This window comes from Pantherophis guttatus, chromosome 1 (genome assembly GCF_059756535.1).
Source record: "Pantherophis guttatus breed Tessera chromosome 1, ASM5975653v1, whole genome shotgun sequence".
Lineage (NCBI taxonomy): Eukaryota > Metazoa > Chordata > Lepidosauria > Squamata > Colubridae > Pantherophis > Pantherophis guttatus.
The window spans coordinates 106832293-106854596 of record NC_142063.1 but is presented as its reverse complement, the minus strand read 5'-3'; the positions used below and the strand labels follow the sequence as shown (position 1 = coordinate 106854596).

The 22304-nt window shown below is 36.5% G+C and overlaps 1 protein-coding gene across 2 annotated transcripts in view; it reads left to right on the top strand.

The window, feature by feature from the left end:
• AP2A2 (adaptor related protein complex 2 subunit alpha 2) overlaps positions 1–22304 on the top strand; it is a 64196-nt gene that overhangs the window by 29169 nt on the left and 12723 nt on the right. The window contains exons 4-13 of one of the 2 annotated variants that reach the window (XM_034416843.3): positions 2942–3135; positions 4317–4446; positions 5772–5873; positions 11019–11127; positions 12965–13112; positions 14752–14920; positions 16670–16807; positions 17768–17950; positions 20564–20661; positions 21268–21499. In XM_034416843.3, coding sequence (XP_034272734.1) covers positions 2942–3135; positions 4317–4446; positions 5772–5873; positions 11019–11127; positions 12965–13112; positions 14752–14920; positions 16670–16807; positions 17768–17950; positions 20564–20661; positions 21268–21499 — 1503 coding nt within the window. Of the gene's footprint in view, positions 1–2941; positions 3136–4316; positions 4447–5771; positions 5874–11018; positions 11128–12961; positions 13113–14751; positions 14921–16669; positions 16808–17767; positions 17951–20563; positions 20662–21267; positions 21500–22304 lie in introns of both variants that reach the window. The other variant, XM_034416842.3, reaches the window with a different exon arrangement.

The window sequence follows — 22304 nt, the reverse complement described above, 5'->3', positions numbered from 1 at the left end:
AGCGGTCATTATGTATTCTGCAGGCCTTATAACACTACTTAGAAATATTTAATGCAGTAACATCATGCTTTTCTGGCAATAGATACTGGCAAAAAAATAAAATCGAAGGCCTTTAGCTATTAATGAATTGTACCAAAAGTTAGGCCTCATTAATACTTTTTAAAAATTTAAATTACGTTAAAAGTTTGAATTAGTTGCCATTCTCTTCTAAACATTTCCTTATTCATTTGATATATAACCTTTGAACAATCTTAAGTACAATAACTTTTTATCTAAAAAAAGTAATTAAATCAATAAAACATACAGTATTGTCATTGGCCTATGGGACCTGACATTTGCTTCACTCTGTATATATTTTTATAAGGTCTTTTATCCTACCTGGACAAACCATATCTTCCAATAGGAATTTCCTATACCTCCTTTCATGTATAGCTGTTGGTTGCCCATTGAAGTGTGCTAATGACATTCTCCTGTACTTAGAAATTTCATTTTGCGGATGGTGATGCTGTTTATATAATAAATATAGAAGTATTAAGATAAGATAAAAATAGTACGGAAAAAGAATATTTTGGCAAAAATGGTAACTATGTAAAATGAAATTGGATATGATAAGTTGTATAAGATATGATATGGTCAATACTCTGTTCATAAAATATGTGTGTGTGTGAAAGAAAAAATAAAACTTGATTAAAAAAAAATTTCATTTTGAAGTAAAAGGTAATCCTTGATTTACAACAGTTCATTTAGTGACCATTCAAAGTTACAACGGCATTGAAAAAAAGTGACTTATGATCGTTTTTCACACTTAAAACCATTGGGGCATCCCTGACATTATGTGATCAAAATTTGGAGACGTGGCAACTGGTTCATATTTATGACAATTGCAGTGTCCTGGGGTCCTACGATCACCTTTTGCATTCTTTTGACAAGCAGAGTCAGTGAGGAAGTCAGGTTCATTTAACAACTGTGTCATTAACTTAACAACTGCAGTGATTCACTTAACAAGCAAGAAAGGTTGTAAAATGGGGCAAAATTTACATACCCAATGTCTCACTTAGCAACAGAAATTTTGGGTTCAATTGTGATCGTAAGTCGAGGACTACCTATATCTAGCTGAACTGGAGGGGTACTTATTCTCCGACACCTCCCTTCTCTATACCGTTTTCTTCTTTTTAAGCAACTGATTCGGAGTAAGGGACAGCATTTATCAGAGATATAAATTGAAATTTATATGGAATTCTGAAATTGCATCAAGAATTTCCTATGGCTGTGGGTTATATGTAAATTGTTCACATTTGATCAGTACAGCTGTTGCAGAAAAGCCTAGATTGAAATGGGATGTTAAGTGGTCATCACCTTCTGTTATACCATGCTAATTCTAGCCACTCATGATATTATAATTCACTAGACAATTATAGCAACATAATGACTAGATTTTCTTCTTAGCTGCTGTGGAGTACTCAGTGAGTGCCATGTAATATAATTAATATAATATGTTATATAATATAATATATAATTCGAAAGTAGATAGATGCAGAGGATTTAGGTCTAGTTTGATTTCTTAGAAAAGTTTGCCCTTGGCATCAAAACAGAAAAGGCATATGTAAACTATTCTGCATTTATAATATACCAAGAAGCAAATGATTATAGAGCAGTTTTACACATACAGAATGCTTGCTACATAATTGCTGGAACATGCTGAGAGAAATACAAGTATAGGTTCTAACTTCTTTTCAGTTGAAGCCCAAACAGGTAAACATTGTTTATCTCACTGTCTCTCTGGTATTTTTTTTTTAAGTTAAAAATAGTTCATGGCAATTCTTGTGAAAAGTCAATAAGATATAAATTAAATGAAGGCTATCAATGCTAGTCATCCCGTCACCATTTGACCGGTTACTTCACGTTTTTCCTGCCTGTAATTAAACAAATTCACAAAGGAAACCTGTAAATTGGCCAAACCTTAAAATTTTTAAAAATTTTGTTTGCATTTGTGATACAGGTGGCATGATTGAGTTACGACCATAATAGAAACTCTCCATAACAGTTGTAAAGTGGGTTGATCACATGATTGACCCAATTTTATGTCTCTTTTGTAATGGTCATTAAGTGAATCACCATGGTCATTAAGCAAATCCTCAGTCATGAAGCCAAACAATTGTTTGCTATGGATGTAGTTTTGACAAAAACTACAAGTATAGTCACACGATCATAGTACTGCAAATGGCTGTATATTGAGGCCATTTGCCAAATGCCTTAAATGCGGTCACATGACTGCGGGCAGGAACTCCCAAAACTTTGAATCCGGTTCATAAATACCCCCCACGTAGGGCCATTGTAACTTTAAATAGTTGCTAAGCAACCAGTCGTAAATCAAGAACTAGCTGTAATTTCATCACAGAAATTTATCTAACTTTCTCATAATAACATTTTATCAGTCTGATTCTTGCATGAAAGGGCATTATGATCAAGAGACTTGGACATGTCCCTCAAATTGTATAACTTAAGTACAAAGGTTTATGGGCTAAATTATATGCCTGTACACATGGGGTTCTTTTCTCCTTATGACCTTCTGAAGCATTTTTCAAAATGCATCTGAAAAGCTGTTCTGAGTGATCTTTTTGAGGAATGTCAGGGACCAAATTGACAATAATCCAGATGTTCTTTCTGGTATATAGCATGACTCTTTAAAAGTAACAAAACTGTACTAATTCAGTCTAGTTTAGCATTCCCAACTGTCTAGTTCATCAGAAATTTGCATTGATTTTTAACTACAGTGAAAAATTGCTGCAGTGTAACACATCTTGCTTCAAGACCAGGACTAAAAAAATGATTCTTTAGCAATTTGTACAATACATGTGCAGGAACCATTTTTCAAAGCCCCTCACATAACATGTTAAATATTTCCCAGTTGACTCATCACTAATTATTCTCTTAATTCCAGGGTTATTTGTTCATCTCCGTACTTGTGAATTCAAACAGTGAGTTGATACGCCTGATAAACAATGCAATCAAGAACGATTTAGCTAGCCGGAACCCCACTTTTATGGGACTGGCTTTGCACTGCATTGCCAATGTGGGTAGCAGAGAGATGGCCGAAGCATTTGCTGGTGAAATTCCAAAAATACTGGTAGCTGGGTAAGTAATATGCACAAGCTGAGTATTAGGCAATAGAGTTTATTCTGTTAGATGTAACAAGTATCGTATTTATTTAAACACTTTTTCTCTTCCCATTGATGGTGCTTATGCTTAGAAAATCATCTGTTTGATGTTGACATTGGATAAAGAGAACACCTATTTGCTCCAAAAGGTTGTATTTGTGAACCCTCCATGTCTACCTTATTATGAATAAGGGCTTCTTCCAGTGTTTGAGAGTGATTGTGTTTTTAAGGGTTGCCTTAGTATTGGCTTTATTACATAGTTAAAGTTTGCAACTCTGATCAATGCGGACTTGCTTAAGTGTTAGTTTAAACGCAGCACCAAATTTATATGAATGTCCATTTGTATTTCTGTGATGTTTTTCAGACGTTTATTTTTTATTTGATATATTTATTAATCAAATTTATATGCCCACTTATCTCACCAAGGGCGAATCTTGAAAAATCTCTTGTAATGTGTTTGCAATTGCATGTTATAATGAACCTATGTTATCTTTATGACAGTAAGAGGCAGCCTTGTAAAGCAGTTTTAAAATTTGAAATGTTTTATTAGAACTAGCTGTTTAATTACTGTAAAAATAAGTAAAACTTTTATTTTACTGAGCTAATGTAACATAGGAATGTACAGCCTTGTAGGGTAAAGAAAATTTCTCTGAGGCAAGTAACTATCTTATACCAGAAATCTGATAAATTGAAGTAGTGTGTGAATTTTAAAGTGATGTGTCTATTGGCAACATTCATTTCCCAATTGTGATAGTACATTTAGGAATTTTGCAGGTAATGTATTTTTCTGGTGCTGAACATGCTTTGTTTTCATTCAAATTTAGATGGGTATGCCAGAAGATTAACTATGCACCTATGAACCTATTCCACGGTCTTCTAAAAAATGCCTCTAAAAATTTAATGTAACTGGAAAAGTTATATGCTATTTCAATAACAAATTGATAGGAAACCTAAAATTATTTTCCATCTCTTTTTCTCACTCTGATACAAAAGATTCCAGTTTATAGACTCAATTGCTCAACAAGATGATTATTTTCCAATTACTTAAGCATGAGGGAAATTTTTCTTTCCAGTATATAACTGGGTTGAACAAAATGTGTCCCAGGGAGTTTGGGGAGATCCTTTCAATTATTGACAGGATTTTGTTTGTTCTTGCAGAGACACTATGGATAGTGTAAAGCAAAGTGCAGCTCTGTGCTTGCTACGATTATACAGAACGTCTCCTGATCTAGTGCCAATGGGAGACTGGACATCAAGAGTTGTACACCTTCTCAATGACCAGCACCTGGTAAGCACAGCTGAATACGTTCCCTAGTTGGAGGTTTTCTCCAAATCATATCCAAAGTATAAGATGTTCCAAGGAAACAACATGGATTGTCCACGTCCTGCCCATACTTTGAAGAAGTTTTTATTTTTGCATTTTTGCCCCACAGAAACTGTGGCTGTATTAGTTCTGCCAGAATTGTGGAGCAGAAACATTTTTTTTAATCCTACGAATCTACTCATTAACTGGGAATTAAGGAATACTCTCAGATTAGAAACTGCTCATTCACGGAGAATGCAGGCCAAATTCAAACTAGGCAGAAGCTCTGTCCCAACTTCAGGTTTTATAATTAACAATAGTACCTCTGTCTTTACTGGATTTCATTTCAGCTTGCTCTTCTTCATCTAGTCCATTATTTAACTTAGGTAAGGTTCAAAAGTATCAAAATTGATACTTTTGCTTATTGCTTAATAAGCAATTTTGTCTATTTGGAACTGGATGATAAAACACAATAGAGTGGTTTGTTATTAGCTTACTGATGATACCCCACTTCAAAATTCCAATGACTTAGATGTTTGACAACATAAGGTATAAAAGGAAAGCTAGAAGGTAAACAATGGTTCCTCAGCACCACCTTCTGGACATGGCATGAGAAGGTCTGGAATAATTTAAAACAGGTGCTCCTGATGCCAATCCACAATTGGCTGGATAACCCACAAATGGAAGAATAACATGGGGGAGGAACAGGATCAAATATTGCTGGCAATTACATAGATTTCGCTTTGCAGTATCCCTTTTTCTTGATAAGCTAATTTTAAAAAGCCATGTTAAATCTTTAATGAGCCTCAAATACCTTTGGAAAATACCTGATCGATGAACGTTGAGTTATGCTATGAAAAGTTCTTACTTGTTTATATTTCTTACTGTTAAGAGTAAAAAAAAATAAATCACTTGAAGTAGAGAAAGAGAGCTATTTTTAGGTGGCCCTGTTGTTTAATAGAATTCAGAGATTCACCACCTGAAGTCCCATGTGAGACATATGTGTCAAGTTAAAGGACACAATGGTCTTCATGGGCAGCTGTGAAGCGGAGTATTTTGTTTTGACAGCCAAGTTTATAATCCTGTAACACTCATATCTATTTGCACTTGCCCCAGACTGTGACAGTATTTTGAACAGACTGTGAAATCTAAGTACCATCACAAAATGAAATTCTCTCTCACCAAGCTTATAAAATGGAATATGAAACTTGATTGCATTCTTTGTGTGTAATAAAAACATAGCGTACATATGACGGATTTAAGCCTGGAAATTTTAAGGGAACTATAACATTTCTTTTTTTTTTTTTCAGGGGGTGGTTACAGCTGCTACCAGTTTGATCACTACTCTGGCACAAAAGAATCCGGATGAATTTAAAACATCAATATCTCTGGCTGTTTCCAGGCTTAGTAGGGTAAGTAGATTGTTGGTTAGACATAGTGGTGGAACAAAATAAGTCTGGAATGTAAAAAAGGATAATTTATTAGGTTAATAATTTCAAGTTCTCGCCTGCAAAATGAAAGTTCAGTTGATGCTGAGGCAAATCTGACTGTAAGTTAACTGCAAACTTCATTGTTGGCTTACTTAGAGTAACCCTCTTAGCCCTTTTTAATGGATTTTGGTAATTTATCTGTGAGTCTCAAATTTGTGGTGAGAATATATTTTCAGCCCACCTATTGTTGTTATTAGATTTTTATGTTGGCTTTTATTTATTTTGTTCAACTCAAGATGGCAAATGTACATAGTACTGCTGCTTCCTATTTTCTCCCCTATAAAATGTACCTCTTAAATAAAGGTATAAACAATCCTAAGTATACTTATGGAGAGTCACTTTAGTGTAGTGGTTAAGATATCAGGCTAGAAACTGGGTGACTATGAATTCTAGTCCTACCATAGACTGGGACTTTAGCCAGTAAGTTTCGCTCAGCTCTAAGAAAGAGGCAACGGCAAGCCATTTCTGAAATTTTCCAAGAAAATGACAAGAACTTATCCAGGCAGTTGCCAAGAATCAAGACTGAATCAAAAAAATAAAAGTATATTTAAGCAGTAATTGTTCATACCTTTTATTCAGATTATTCACCATTTGTATGGGTTTACCAACTAGATATTTAAAATAAAGCCATTAGCTTTTTAATTATAGAGTAGGAAGTTCATCTATGTTAGTAACTGGACAAAGAACAAATAATACAAGTTGAATAGCATCTATAGATTCTATTGTATTATGTTGTTATATTTTTATCCTGTGTGAATAATTCATTTGCCCAAGCCTTTTCTTAATTTTATTAGTGTCTTGAAAATTGTCCTCTATTCAGCAATGTGCTACTGAACAAATATTATTCTCCTGATTTAACTTCAAAAATCTGGATGTTCTTTTTTGGATTATTTTTTTAGATAAATGGAATAACTTCCTGTTCCTTGTCCCATGGAGACTGAGCAAGATATAGCAATATATGGAGAGAGGGAGAGGGAGAGAGAGAGGGAGGGAGGGAGGGAGGAAAAGTTTTATTAAATTTTTCTTTTATATGCATATTTTATGAACAGAGTATTGACTAGGTCACATTTTATACAATTTATAACATAGTTATATATTGATTTTTATAATCTATTCCTATCTTCTTTTTTGTTTTTTCCAAATATAATTTACGTATTTTAATTTCTGCCATGATATTCTTTTTCCCTACGTTTTCTTATCTTAATCTCTTCTTAATACATAATACATAAACAATATAACTATCCGCCCTTCAAATCCTAATTTCTTAGCATTACTTCAATTAATTATCTTATTTCTCCATTTATAAAATATATTTCTCAAAATCCCCATCACATTTTTTGGTTATAAACAATGTACTTCATCTTATTCAATTTTTACATTGAAACCCTTTAACTTGACCTTCCACATCTTATCTTAATCTCTTCTAAATACATAATAAGCAATATCACTATCCGCCCTTAATTCCTGATTTCTTATTATAACATCAATTAATTATTTTATTTAATCATTTACAACATATTATTTCAAAAGCCCCATCACGCTTTTTTACATTTCAATTTTATCTCTTAATTTTAGTTATTTTCATAATTGAACCAAATTACCACTTCATATTTCATCTACTGTTCATTTTACAATACACAATATGCAACATCATATTTACATTTTACATTCGCAATTACTAATGTTAATACAGTTCCCTTAGATCTACTAATATATACCTTATTTCCCTTCCTCCTTTCCACTATTCTTCCCCTTTTAACCATTTTCTCTTGGTCTCTCCAGAATTCCACCTGTTAATGATTTTCTCGCTTCATCCCATTCTCTTGTCGTCATCTTCTTTTTTTTATATTTATTATATATTTTCTCCTAAATCCTTTCTCTAACTTTTGAGTCTATTACTCGCATAATTCGCTCCAGATTTTTACCTAATCTTTTCCCATTTCCTTCTCTTACCTTTGATTGATTTTTTTGGGAAAATATTCTCCCCATCCATTCTTTTTTTGCCACTGTTAATCCCAGTGTAATCATCTAACTTTTTAGCTTCAATTCCTTTACCTTCAATATTATTTTCTTGCTTCCCATTTATATTCTCTTTTTCCTGTTTAGTGTGTTCTAACAACGTTTCTAACTGTTTATTGCCTTTTATTGATTCACGCACATTTTTAAGCATCTCAACACATCCAAAACTCCATATTGTCAATTTAAAAAATTATTGATATTTTAACATATTTAATTAAGATTTAAGTCCATATAGTCTCTTTTTTATTTTCAGATGATATCCAGTACAAATGTTTATCCAATCCACTCCAATTTAAAGTTTTATTGTTTTCCACCTCCTTTAGAAGTCGAGACCAAGCAGTTTAAGTAGAAACAAATACTCCTTAAAATTTCTCACAGCTCTTGTAGTGATCAAGGTCACTGTACTGTCACTGCAGATGTCTCCAATCCACAATTCTCAGAACAACAAAGTATCGAGCTTCCAAAAGTATTTTAAATCCACATAGAAAATACTTTGTCTCAAATTTATTTTCTTTTTATTGTTTTTAATTTCTCCAAATTCAGTTTTAAATCTAGTTGTAAAATTTCCTTTCTTGGGCTTTAATATTTTAACCTTCTCTTTATTCTTCCTTCAAATTTCAAAACTGTCAAAATTATTTCAAATCCTCATTAAAAAGTACTTTCCCTTGGGTTTCTTTTTCTTGTATCAGTTTTAATTTCTCCAAATCCAATTTTAAATCCAAATATAAAGTTTTCTTTTCTGGGCTTTAGTACTTTAACTTCCTCTTTCTTCTTCTCCCTCCATTAAAATTCCCAAGTGCCAATTAGCTGCTTGTTTTCTTGCAGGGACACCTTTTAAAAGTTTTTTTTTTTTAATTTCCTTTTTTACCTGTGAGTTGGCCAATCACTCACCCGGTACCTGTACTCCGTTCAAACACCACTTCTGCATGAAATCTTATTCCGGTTGCCCCAGCTTCAAAGCAGTCATTTTTAATAGCCGCCACCCCCGCTGCCGGTTCAAAGAGCTGCCTCTGACCTTTCAAGGAACTTGCCTGATCCTCTTGGTCGTCCAAAGCGCCTCTCCTTCTTCACCGTCCCTACAGGATGGTTCCAGTCCGAAGACCCCCCTGACAGTGGTTTGTCTCAAGGCTCATCGGAGCCTGCTGTTTTCCAGCCGTGATGCTTCCAGTTTCTCCATAGCAGTATATTTTTGTTAAATATTTAAATGCATTATACTGCAATCTTAGATGGTGAACAATAGCTGAGATGTTGACATCTTTCGCCTCCCCTGGAATCAAAACTTTAGTTTCTAAAGTTTGGAGGTCATTCTCAAAAAGGAGTGCCTGTAATATGGGAGAGCAAGAGATGGTCAGCCCAGGACCAATGCCAAACAAATATCAAGACACCAAGGGACTGGTTAAGGTATCAGGGACATCAAAAATATTGCTGCTGTTACTCTGCTTGTTATTTAGCAATCTATAAATACATAAATTTAGCATTTAGCCAGCAAAGCTGGCTGGGGAATTCTGGGAGTTGAAGTCCGCCAGGCTTAAAGTTGCCAAGGTTGGAGACCCCTGATTTAGCATTTACTAAAGGTAGGGGTAGGTCTGCATTTTGCAAAATTGTATAATTAACTTCCTACTTTCTTATGAATGAAACCATTTTTAAGCCTAAAGCAGAACAGAAATAGATTTTATAAGGAACAAAGAGTTGTACCCAAATCCCATTATCAGTTTCTTTATGATATGCAATCTGTGTGGACTTCCTGTATTTGTTGGAATATGCTATTTAATTGTTCTCACATAGAAGAGAAGTCTGCTAATTATGGGTATAAATAAATATACAAAATGCTGAAACGTGTGCATATGCATATTTGTGTGCTAAGATGTTAAGTGCAAGACCAGCTCATCCAGCTCCACACCTGTTACATACAATACTCCTATACCTGTTCAGACATGACAGCAAAATGTTTGATGATGGTTCAGCACATTGATAACAGACAAAAAACAAAGAGAACCAAAGTCTCTTTGACATCCCAGCTTGCTTTTCCCTTTTCTTCATCAAACTTGGTTCAAAATGAGCATTTTGTATCCATGGTTATTCTGTTCTATTTTCCCTGACAAATCTCAAGGACAATGTTTTTTTCCCACCCATCTGTTAAAAAAATGATATAATTGTGAATTTAATAAGCAGTAAATATTAAAGACACGTTCAGATACTGGTTTGATACAGTGAAATACACGTAGGTTTCTTATTTTGTCTTTTTCCATTCTATATTATTTTTCCCAACTCTTCCAAATTGGGCACAACTCTGTCTGCTACTGTCAGATTCCCTGTCCTGTATCCTTTGACAATGCTTATACCCAGACTAGTATATTTTCATATTCATAAGGGAAAAAAAACCCTCCAGTCAACCTATTTCCCCCAGGAAGCCATTTTAGGTGTTTTTGAGTAGTGATGACGAGTCTTTCCCTTCCTGCTTTGAATCATTATTCCAGCCTCAGTTTTAACACAAGTAGTTGCTGTGTATCTCTCTTCCATTACCTGAAAAATTATTGGAGAGCAAAAGTGGCCTAAAAACCAAGAGATGGTGATTTCTAGTCCCCCTTTAGGCATGAAATTTGGCTGGATGACTTTGGGTCAGTCACTCCCTCACAACCCAAGCCAACTCACACTACTTTGAACTGTGCAAACCTGAGTTATACAAAATAAAGGCAGCATTTAACAACAACAACAGTAAGAATAAGAATATATCAAGAAACAAAGCACTTTTTTGCATTTTGCAGTCTGTTGTTCCCAAGAATTGTGTAAACTAGTAGCAACCTATGTTAAAATATTTACTAGTGTACCTTGTAGTTTATTGTTGTCTTTTGTTTGCTCTGAGAAGTGCTTGAATGTTTATTAATTTCTGGCACACCTTCCACTTCATCAGTGCTCAAGCTTCTGTGTTTTATTTTCTTTAATTTTAATTCCTGTTTTCGTAGACTTCATTAAAATTCAGAATCTGCATTGTGCATTCCCTGGCTTACAAAATGTCACCAGAACGTAACAGAAAATTTCTACTTTCAGATTGTGACGTCAGCATCTACTGATCTCCAGGATTATACTTACTACTTTGTCCCTGCTCCATGGTTGTCTGTGAAGCTTTTGAGATTGTTGCAGTGCTATCCTCCACCAGGTGAAGTAATGAAAAACTGTCATAGTTTCACACTTCCTTTAATTAGCAAAGAACAGCTAATAGCATTTGAAATGTATGTATGTGATCATGGAGATTGCAATGTATCAGAAATTAGAATAGCTATGTGCATGTTCACATATGCTCAAAATCACTGTTTCCCTTTTGAATCCAAACTACTGTAGGGTGATGTTGTTGTTGTTGTTTTAAATAAATACAACTGGCTGAACAAGCATACCTGGTTCTCAGTATTTTGGAACAAATACAGTTTGGCTGAAACAACATTACCTGGATCCAACTCCTTTAACGAATACTGTTTGGCTCTTTCCTTGGTCTACTGCCATTTGGCTATTTTAAACAAGTGATTTAAATGAAGGCATAGATGAAATTCTTACAGATTTATAGGAAACTGAAAGCCCTGAGAGATCCCTGGCCTCATAAAAGACAGAACAAAAATTAAAAGCAATTTCTGGGCCAAACCTTCAAGAGGCAATTCAGCCTCCATAAATTCAGAAAATATTCAGCAAAGAAGTACAGATTGGAAGAGATCAGGCATGGTAGCAGTATATGTGGAAAAAACACTCTGGTTAATCTCAAGTGGTGCATGAGCTGCCAATGTGATGCCATTATTAAAATGCAGTCGTAAGATGTGATATCAAACACATAGTTTCCAGAACTTGAAACAAAACTTATATCATATTCTACACTCTTCTGGCTGCTTCTGGAATATAGTTCTGGGACATTGCTTTTAAAAATTGTTTACAAATTGGAAAAATGCAAAAGAAGAGAGGAATTTGTGGAACTGCCCAATGAGACGCTTGTGGATATATTTATCTTGGAGAGCTTAAGATGAATGAAAGATGCAATTAGAGTTTTCAGGTAACTGAGGTTTGCCATTCAGAGGAAAAAGCAAATGCACCCAAGCACAATGTTAGGTTAGACATAACAGGAAAACAGATTTGAATTAAACTTTAGGCAAAAAATACATACCTGTTAAGCCGGTATAAGCTTTCTTGAATAGTAACTGAATATTCTTAGAAATGCTAAGCAGAGACTAGATCATATCATTCATATATATATATATTAAGTGCTATATTTGCTGTTTGTGTTGGAGGTCACTTCCAGATAACATCTGGAATAACATCTCCTGCAAGTATAACATTCCTGAATCCCATATGTGCATCTTGCTCTTGTGGGGGGCATAACTATTTCAACAATTTAAAAACAAGTGTCCTCCCATTGTGTCAAAACATGATTGGCTGGGAACTGTTCCCCTGCACTTAAATTCAATTTGTCTTATTTGTCTCCAATATTGTCAAATAGTCTAACACCAATTAGTTGTAATATAGACAGAAATGATGACTGTTGGATTATAGCTTATTAAACAAGGATGGATTTCTCAGCATTCCTGATCCTTATTTGCCTGATGCTAATAAGCAGACTGGAGAGAATCTTTCTCTACTTTTTTCATTTTGACAAACCTACCGAGCTCTGAGGAGCATTGTGGTGCAGGAAGATACTCTGTGGAATTTTTGTTTTGGTTTACTGCTGCCACAAACTTGAGCATTGCATGGAAGCTGCTGTTGTTTTTTTTCACTTAAAAATGTGACTTTCTGCATTTTTCACACATTTAGGATTGAAACTATTTAATTCTGTGTATTGTATTGAAGCTAACAGCTGGCTAGATCAGAAATCATTAGGTACTCTATACTTGCAGGATATGTTATTCCATATGTTATCTGGAAATAGTTTTTCAGTGAGACATTTAAAAGGCATATAGTAATTGTATAATTTTGCATTGTTCAGTGAATTTGCCTAATGAGTTTCTTTCTCCCAGAAGACCCTTCCGTTCGAGGACGTCTCACAGAATGTCTGGAAACTATTCTTAACAAAGCTCAAGAACCTCCTAAGTCAAAGAAAGTGCAGCATTCAAATGCAAAGAATGCTGTATTGTTTGAGGCGATTAGTTTAATTATCCACCATGACAGGTAAGCTTTGGAGAAAAACTCTGCTGTGAAAACTGGTGTGCCCTTTTAAAACCGCCCTGAACTGTGTAATTGCATGTCACTTCAAAGACCTGTTCGGTGGCAATTTCCAACTCGAACCTTACCAAATTGGAAGAATTAGGAGCTGTTCGAACAACAATTTAAGTGATTCTAAAGTTAAGCCAACAGGGGTAATTCATGCTAGAAGACACTGTAACCCACAACACGCCATAACGATCTGGTTCTCCCACTCTGTTGCGGGTACCTGAATTTGTATTTTCTTTCTTAAAAAACAAGAAAGGAAGCAAACATGCAGGGTGTGGAGAGATTACTTGAGTCCTTTGTTTTACTTTTAAAATGAGTTCTCTGCATGCCTGAAGCATAGGGGAAAAAAGGAGTATATAGGAGTGGCTCTGTTTGCAGCTTATTCCTGAACTAAACTTTGTTTTCCTGGAAGACTTACTGGTTGCTTAATCAAGGAGCCACATGCCAGCTAACATAAATTACGGTTTCATGTGGTTCCCTGCCTTAACCTCAATCTGGATTTATTTTCTGGTTTAACCATGATCCTAAACTGAAACACAGTTTGTTTAGCATGTTGTGTGAATCAGGTGCAACCAATGTGGGGAGACAGGAAAAACATTTTAAGCAGATATTTTTCCTATTGAAATTGTATTCCATTTCAGAACTCTACCTAAAAGGATGACTTGAAAATGAGTCTCAGTCACACATCTTCTCAAGTGACAGCACAATAGTGCATCTCAAACTTAACTTTGCTCTGTGCCCTATAATGACAGTCTTGAATTCATGTGGTTTCCCTTGAGAGCAGTGGTGGGTTTCAACCGGTATTACCGCCGATTCGCTTCACGCACACGATTTGGGCGCAATTTGCAAGATAACATCTACATTTATTGGTGGCTGGAAAACCCTCATGATGTTTTGCGTAAAATTTTTTAAAAATGAACTTGTGATTTATGGTTTTGATCTTCAGACACGATAGAGTATAGAAAGAAGAGAATCATGATGTAACTTGAGAGAGAGAAGTTAAAATATAATTGTACTTAATAACTGTTGTGAAGAATATCAGAAAATACTTCTTTATGCCTTTATATCGTTCTTTTTTCCCCATCTTTTTCTTTTTCTAACTACACTTTTAGCTTTTTCTATTTCTTTCTTTTTCACATTCTTTGTTCTAATATAATTTGTAGTAGTACTTATTCTTGATACTCTGTGTGTGTGCCAATGGTGGGTTCCTCTCAGTTCGGCCTGGTTCTCCCGAGCCGGTAGTGGTGATGATATGACAGCCCACAGAACCGGTAGTAAAAAATTTTAGAACCCACCCCTGGTGTGTGCGTGTATGTGTATGTATATATACCATCACTAGAACATCAGGATTATACTTAATTGACTATATTACCCAAAAATGCACACTCCCAGCCATTATGAAATGCTCTGTGAAAATGATACAGGTAAATCTTCCTGCTTTAAAATGGAATTATACTTACTATTATTACTAACATTCAGAAGATAGTAGCTGCACTTTTAATGGTAGTGAAGGTACCTTATAATGCTCTCACTAATGCTCTCTAGTATGTGCTACTGATTGTTACAGTTATCTTTTTACATTCTCTCTTCTGCCTAGTGAACCAAACCTGCTTGTTCGTGCCTGTAATCAGCTAGGCCAGTTTTTGCAACACCGGGAAACTAATCTTCGTTACTTAGCATTGGAAAGCATGTGCACGCTTGCCAGCTCTGAATTTTCACACGAGGCTGTGAAAACACACATAGAAACAGTGATCAATGCACTGAAGGTAACGTTTGGTTCTGTATATTGCCTACAACCCTGATTCTTCTGCTTAATTGATTTTTTTATTTTATTTGTTTAAATCATTTATAGAGCTGCCTATCTTAGCTCTGGGCAACTCCCAATCAAAAGTTAAAACAGCATAAAAGTCATATTAAAACAATGAAACTAAACACATAAAAACAACAAAAACCTAGCACCACATCAAACTTCTGATATGCATTTTATTGGTTTTTCTAGATAGTTATCTCCAAGTTTTTATTCAACTATTACAGGCTATGAAAATGTTTTTTCCTTGCAACCTCTTTAAAACATTTCATAACCCACAATAAGGTTCAAGTTTTTTCCAATTAGGCTATGCTTGAACTGTAGCTCCCATTCTGTACTGCTGTATCAAAATTTAGCAAGTAGAACAATGCTATGTTGGTAATTCTAAAAGGAGCACTCTCTACCTATGAAGATGCAGAAAAGAGAGGGAAAAGAAGAGAGCAACTCCGGAGGAAGGAAGAAAAGTGAAAGTTTATAGTGTGGAAGTTCCCTGCTTTCTGAAAATGTGTGACTCTTGCATGATTAAAGCTAGGGCTGAACCTAACCACAGATAGACAATAATTTAGAAAGAGCACATTCATTCCACAGGGAGTGAAATTGGGAATAGTTTGTATGCTTCATTCTTTCATCTTCCATTTTTCTGCTATACCTCGATTCCTGTTCCTTCCTTGTCCCTTCTCTCCATTAGTATTGGCCTGATCTGACCCTTGCTATTCTGTTGTTTGAGGCAAAAAGAAATGAAAAGCTCCCTCCTACACCTTGTACAAATGGCCAGATGGCCCACTTTGAATCTATCTTCAGAACTGAAGATGGAATATTGTCCTTTGCTGCACCTGGACATATCAGTTAGCTTGGAGTAGGGCTGTCAAACTCGATTTCATTGAGGGCCACATCAGGGTTGTGTTTGACCTGGGGTGGGGGCGGGGTGTATGTGACCAGCTTGATGTCATTCGTGTCAGGGGTGCCTGTGATGGCCCGAGCACTCTGCCAGCGAAAACAGGCTCCCAAGCTGTGTTCGACAGCCTCCTGCAACCCTCTGCCAGCGAAAATGGAGCTGGGGGAGGTGCACACAGCCTTCTCGAGCTCCATTTTCGCTGGCAGAGGCACTGCAGCCCGCAGGCCAGATCTAAGCACCCCGCAGGCTGGATCCAACCCGTGGGCCTTGAGTTTGACACCCCTGGCTTGGAGGATGGTGAACAGGCAGTAAGACGTACAGTTTTCTCTTCTTTGCTATTGCTACTGTCTAAGCAAGTACATTATATAGAGCTGGCCCTATTATTAGGTTAGTGCATCTCATTTAATCCTGGATTCTTTCTAATCAGTTCAAGAAAGATTTTTTGGATAAGGAAAGATACTGGCCTTTATTCTTTATTTCATCTCTACTTTAAAGAGTTTCTGAGGACTCTGTGCAGTGAACATATATTTTTAATTCATTGAATCATCTTCTACTTTATCTTAAAGTACCTGAATGGAACTTTAATTCCCCTGGCAATAAAACTACTCTTTCAGACACTGCACATTAATAGGCATTTTATGCTAAGTACTATTTAGACTTTTTGGTGTCATGACAAAATTGCCTATTATTCACTCTGGTTCAATTCTCAGTATCTCAATATTCTCAAAGTCCCATGATATACATGTGTGTTTGAAAATTATTTTCATATTTTCCCCCTAAATTTTTATGTTATAATTATGATGCTACTTCTAGACCGAGAGAGATGTAAGTGTACGACAAAGAGCAGTGGATCTCCTGTATGCTATGTGTGACCGAAGTAATGCCCAACAAATTGTAGCTGAAATGCTGAATTATCTGGAAACGGCTGATTATTCTATTAGAGAAGAAATCGTAAGTTTTTTAAAATGTATCTTAGTTTTTATTGCATGCTCTGCATGTAACAAGACAGGGTTTTATTTTGTGTTGGCGATCTACATATACTGAAGAATTTCAATAGCAATAAACTTATTTCAAAAAAATATAACAACGAAGTTAGAAATGGTTTGGGGGCAGGAATTATTGTTACTAGTTGGAGTTTGAAATATGGTGCTCTGACACTTACACTATTCAGAGGAGTAACTAACATGTAGACACATTAGTTAGGGCAAGGGTCTGCAACCTGCTGCTCTGGAGCCGCATGTGGCTTTTTTATCCCTCTGCTGCAGCTCCCTGTTGTTGGTCAGCTCCACAATTGATAGGTCTTTCGGTTAGGACAGGTAGAGGAAAAAGGATGCTGCACTAGGAGGAGACTCGATGGTGGGGGAACCGGATTTCCAGTCGGCACAGGAAAAAGGATGCCACGCTAGGAGGAAACTATGGTGGGGAAACAAGACTTCCAATCGGCTCCAGAATTGAATGGGGGGCTTCCGGTTAGGACCTTTGTGGCTCTTTAAGTTTTTAAAGTTGCTGACCCCTGAGTTAGGGAATGATCATACATGGAGTTTAGTGTTATAGCAAGAATTCCTCCCTATTCAATTCGGCATTATTTTTCTTCTGAACAAAAGACCTGGTGCTGGCATTGCTCAGTTCATTAAACTGTATGCAAACTGCTTATTGTCAAAAAAAAAATTGCATTTGATTAGAATATTTATAGAACTATCCTATATCAGGTCTTTGTTATTAGTTCAAAGATAAATGTTCATTTGTGTTGTACTAAATGACTTATTTGTTTTTGTAACTGCTAAAATAAGAAGGTAACCGATATTCCTTTCCCTCCCTCCCTCCCTCCCTCCCTTCCTTCCTTCCTTCCTTCCTTCCTTCCTTCCTTCCTTCCTTCCTTCCTTCCTTCCTTCCTTCCTTCCTTCCTTCCAGGTACTCAAAGTTGCAATTCTGGCTGAGAAATATGCAGTGGACTACACCTGGTATGTGGATACCATACTGAATTTGATTCGAATTGCCGGTGATTACGTTAGTGAAGAAGTGTGGTACAGAGTAATTCAAATAGTAATTAACAGAGATGATGTGCAAGGATATGCTGCAAAAACAGTTTTTGAGGTAAGACTATTTTTTGGCAGTCTTTTCTACCAACTAGTTGTTTAATTCATAAATAGAAGACAAGTAGTTATGGCAGGGGTGAAATGCTCCCAGTTCGGACCGGATCGCCCAATCCGGTAGCAATGGCAGCGGGTGGTTCGGAGAACCGGTAGCAAAAATCCCTGCCCCCCCCCCAATGCCCAGCTGAGCTGCTCGATCATCAGAGGCTTTTTTTTTTTTACTGTTAAAAGCATTTTTTCTACAACCTCTTCGGCTGAAAAAATGCTTTTAAAAGTAAAAAAAAAAAGCCTCTGATGATTGCGAAGCTCAGCTGGGATTGTCAGAGGCTTTTAAAGGCATTTTTTTCCTGCAACCTCTTTGGCCGAAGAGGTTGTAGGAAAAAGAATGTCTTTCAAAGCATCTGATGATCCCAGCTGAGTTGCCTGATCATCAGAGGCTTTTAAAAGCATTTCTTTCTGCAACCTCAGAACCGGTAGTAACAAATTTTATATTTCACCACTGAGTTATGGGGAGAAGCTATTTTAAATGGGACTTTCTCTTTTTTTACTTCTTGTATTTCTACCTCTTTGCATTTGTTTTATCAGTTGATTTTTTTTTTAAATTATCTGAATCTAATATTTCTTCATAATTTTAGTATTTTTAATATCATCTGATGTACTTATGTACTTATGAAATATTAATAGGTAGCCTGTAAGTAATATTTTTTGGTAAATGAGAGAGCTTTCTAGAAAAAGGAGAAATGGATTTGGTATCTAATGGTTTATTACTTTAAAAAATATGCAGTGTGATTACTTTTTTGAAAATGTATTGTGCTTTTATGAATGTGTAACTTTACAAAAATACATCCTGTCAAGACACTTCCATCATTTGAGGACATAGCATCCATATTGGCCTATTATAATTTTAAAGGTCTAATTTGGCCCAGCCACCTTAGAGAGAAGCTCTAGGATTTATTTATGCTGGGCTCCAGTATTAAGAACAAAATTCTTCTGGTTTGACAACTGGTCAAACAGATCTCAGCTTCTCTATCCTGATCAAAAGCCGAATGGCACTTGTCAAGGTTGGCTAGTAATGAAGAGTCATATACTTGGAACCCCGCCTTGACCTGAAGATGTAGGATAAAACCTTGCTTGGAGAGAGTTTTCATGGAAGTTATATGCTATTCTTAACACAGTGAAGGTATTCTTATTGCAGGTAACAAGTCATCTTTCATGTGTCTAACCCCTAAGTAATGATCCATTTTTCTATCAAAAGCTATGACATACAGAGGACCATTTTTATTAGCACTGTGTGGGGCCAAGGTCATTGGAGGGAGTAAAGGTAAAGGTAAAGGTTCCCCTCGCACATATGTGTTAGTTGTTCCCGATTCTAGGGGGCGGTGCTCATCTCCGTTTCAAAGCCGAAGAGCCAGCGCTGTCCGAAGACATCTCCATGGTCATGTGGCCAGCATAACTAAATGCCAAAGGCACACAAAATGCTGTTACTTTCCCACCAAAGGTGGTTCCAATTTTTCTACTTGCATTTTTTTACGTGCTTTCAAACTGCTAGGTTGGCAGAAGCTGGGACAAGTAACGTTAGCTCACCCCATTATGCGGCACTAGGGATTCAAACTGCTGAACTGCCAACCTTTCGATCAACAAGCTCAGCATCTTAGCCACTGAGCTACCGCGTCCCAACCTTGGAGGGAATAGTCAGACTCAAAAGCAGGCAGGAAACTCAATTTTCTATTTTTATCTTATATTTCCCCTTTTTTTCCTCCCTACTCAGTACGTAGTTAGGGAAGGGACAGGGCATAACCTCAAGCAGTTCAGATAATTGCCTGCAAAGGTTTTTTGATTCCAGTGTAATTGTAAAGGTGCAGAAAAGATGTATTTAAGAATGGAACTTATTTATTAAAAATAAATACAAATAACTTATTCTCTACTAAAGATAAATGAGCATTATAAAGATGTTTACCAAATGAAGTTGCTCTCCTTTGAAGTATCTTGTAAATTATGGGATAAATTATTAAGTGTTGATTGTAGAATAGCTAATAAACATTTTAAAATTGTGTATAATCAATTGGGGAGGGTGGAGTGTGTTTCCTTATTTTGCAATTTGTTTCCTTGAACAGATTTCTCTGGTTGATCTTGGCCGTAATCTTGCCATATGGCAGGGGTGTCAAACTTGCGGCCCCACAGGCCGGATGCGTCACACGCTGGCCATGCCCACCCCTGGTTTAGCGAAGGGGGAAAAAAGTTGTGATACGTCACGTGACGCCATGACAACATGAGTTTGACACCCCTGCCCTATGGATTAACTCTTAATTATTGGGGGGGGGGGTTTGTGTGTGCGTCTATTCCAAAGGCAGAATGTGGATCTAAGTATAAATAAGAACACCTCTACAGTTTTGGAAAAAAAACCCAACAGGGTTACCAATAAATAATTTTTCCTGATTGTATAACTTTTGTGTTCCATATACATCTGGACCCTAAGAGGAGGTTATGCACATAACAGGCTATATATATATATTTCTTTTCATATTAGACCAGATTTCCCTCTGCACTAGGTATTTATGTACACACTTTCCGAGTCGGTAATATATTTATGTTTCCCAAATGCCTTTTTCAACAGGCTCTCCAAGCACCAGCATGCCATGAAAACTTGGTCAAAGTGGGTGGCTACATTTTGGGAGAATTTGGAAACTTGATTGCTGGGGATCCAAGATCCAGGTAAAAACACTATAATATCATCTGTAGCATAATCACACTGAGAGCCAGCTCAGGCCTCATATGATTAAACGTGTATTTGGCTCTAGTTATCCCAGTTTTAGTCCAATCCCCTAACCAGTATACCATTACTGACTTTTTAAGAAGTAAGATAACTATCTCCAGCATGATCCCGTGTAAACAGATTTTATTCAGATTATTTCTCTCGTTAAAGCAGAGGTAAGCAATGTGTTTGGTATAGTAGACACATCTATCTTTTTTAGAGATTTGATTTCAGCATACTGCTGGCCTATATTTTTTAAAAGAAAATATTTAAAAAATAAAGTTACAGTTTTTAAAAAATGTATGAGAATCAAGAGAAATGTCCACAGATACACTTATATATAAATTTGCCTATCCCTGGTTTGAATATTAAAACAATAGAAGCCATTAGAACTGAAAAAGTAGAATCGCATAAATTAGAAATTTAAAATGCCCAGCAGCAGAAATGTCTTCATTTCAAAACGCAATATTAGGATTTTCATGCTGAACTCCTTCCCCTTCCGCCCATCAAACAAATCATTGTGGATAGACTGTTAGCTCTGACTCTGTTTTCTTTCTCTCGCCAAGTCCTCTCATCCAGTTCAACCTGTTGCATTCAAAGTTCCACCTGTGCAGTGTCCCAACTAGAGCACTACTTCTGTCTACTTACATCAAGTTTGTAAATTTATTTCCTGAGATAAAAACTACCGTTCAAGACGTATTACGCAGTGACAGCCAACTAAAGAATGCTGACGTTGAGCTACAGCAGAGAGCTGTTGAGTACCTGAGGCTCAGTACAATTGCTAGCACTGATATTTTGGTATGTATGTGTGGTTTATTTATAGTTATAGTTACGAACCTTACCTTCAAAGATACAGTTCAGTTTTTTTTATTTCTTAACAATATCAACACTTAGTGGTAGCTTTGAAGGCAGTTGCATATCTGTCTTCAACAGATCACAGTGACATCACCAGGGCTGAACTTGGGTGTGTGTGTGTAGATCTTAGGCCCTGATAATCCAAGAAAGATCCATCTGCCCTTAGTGATTTGGAATCAATGAACGGTGTGCAGGTAGTCCTTGACTTACGACCACAATTGAACCCAAAATTTCTGTTGCTAAGGGAGACATTTGTTAAGTGAGTTTTGCCCCATTTTATGACCTTTCTTGCCACAGTTGTTGAGTGAATCACTGCAGTGGTTCAATTAGTAACATGGTCATTAAGTGACTCTGGCTTCCCCCGTTGACTTTGCTTGTCAGAAGGTCGCAAAAGGGGATAAATAGGAGTCAGTGTCATAAATAGGAGTCAGTTGCCAAGCTTCTGAATTTTGATCCCATGACCACGGGGATGCTGCAATGGTCGTAAGTGTGAAAAACGATCATAAATCACATCTTTCAGTGCCATTGTAACTTTGAACGGTCACTAAGCGAACTGTTGTAAGGCGAGGACTGCCTGTAGTACTGCACTGGCCAGCTAGTTAAAAGCTACAGCAGCAGCAGCAGCCCACTGTTCCTAAGCCAATGAGACACTGCTTTGTAGGTGCTCAGACAGTGCTGACACAAAGCAAGTACTTTTATGAAATTAGTGCCCTTAAAGGAGGCGTCTGATTCCTTCAGTCACCTGCTC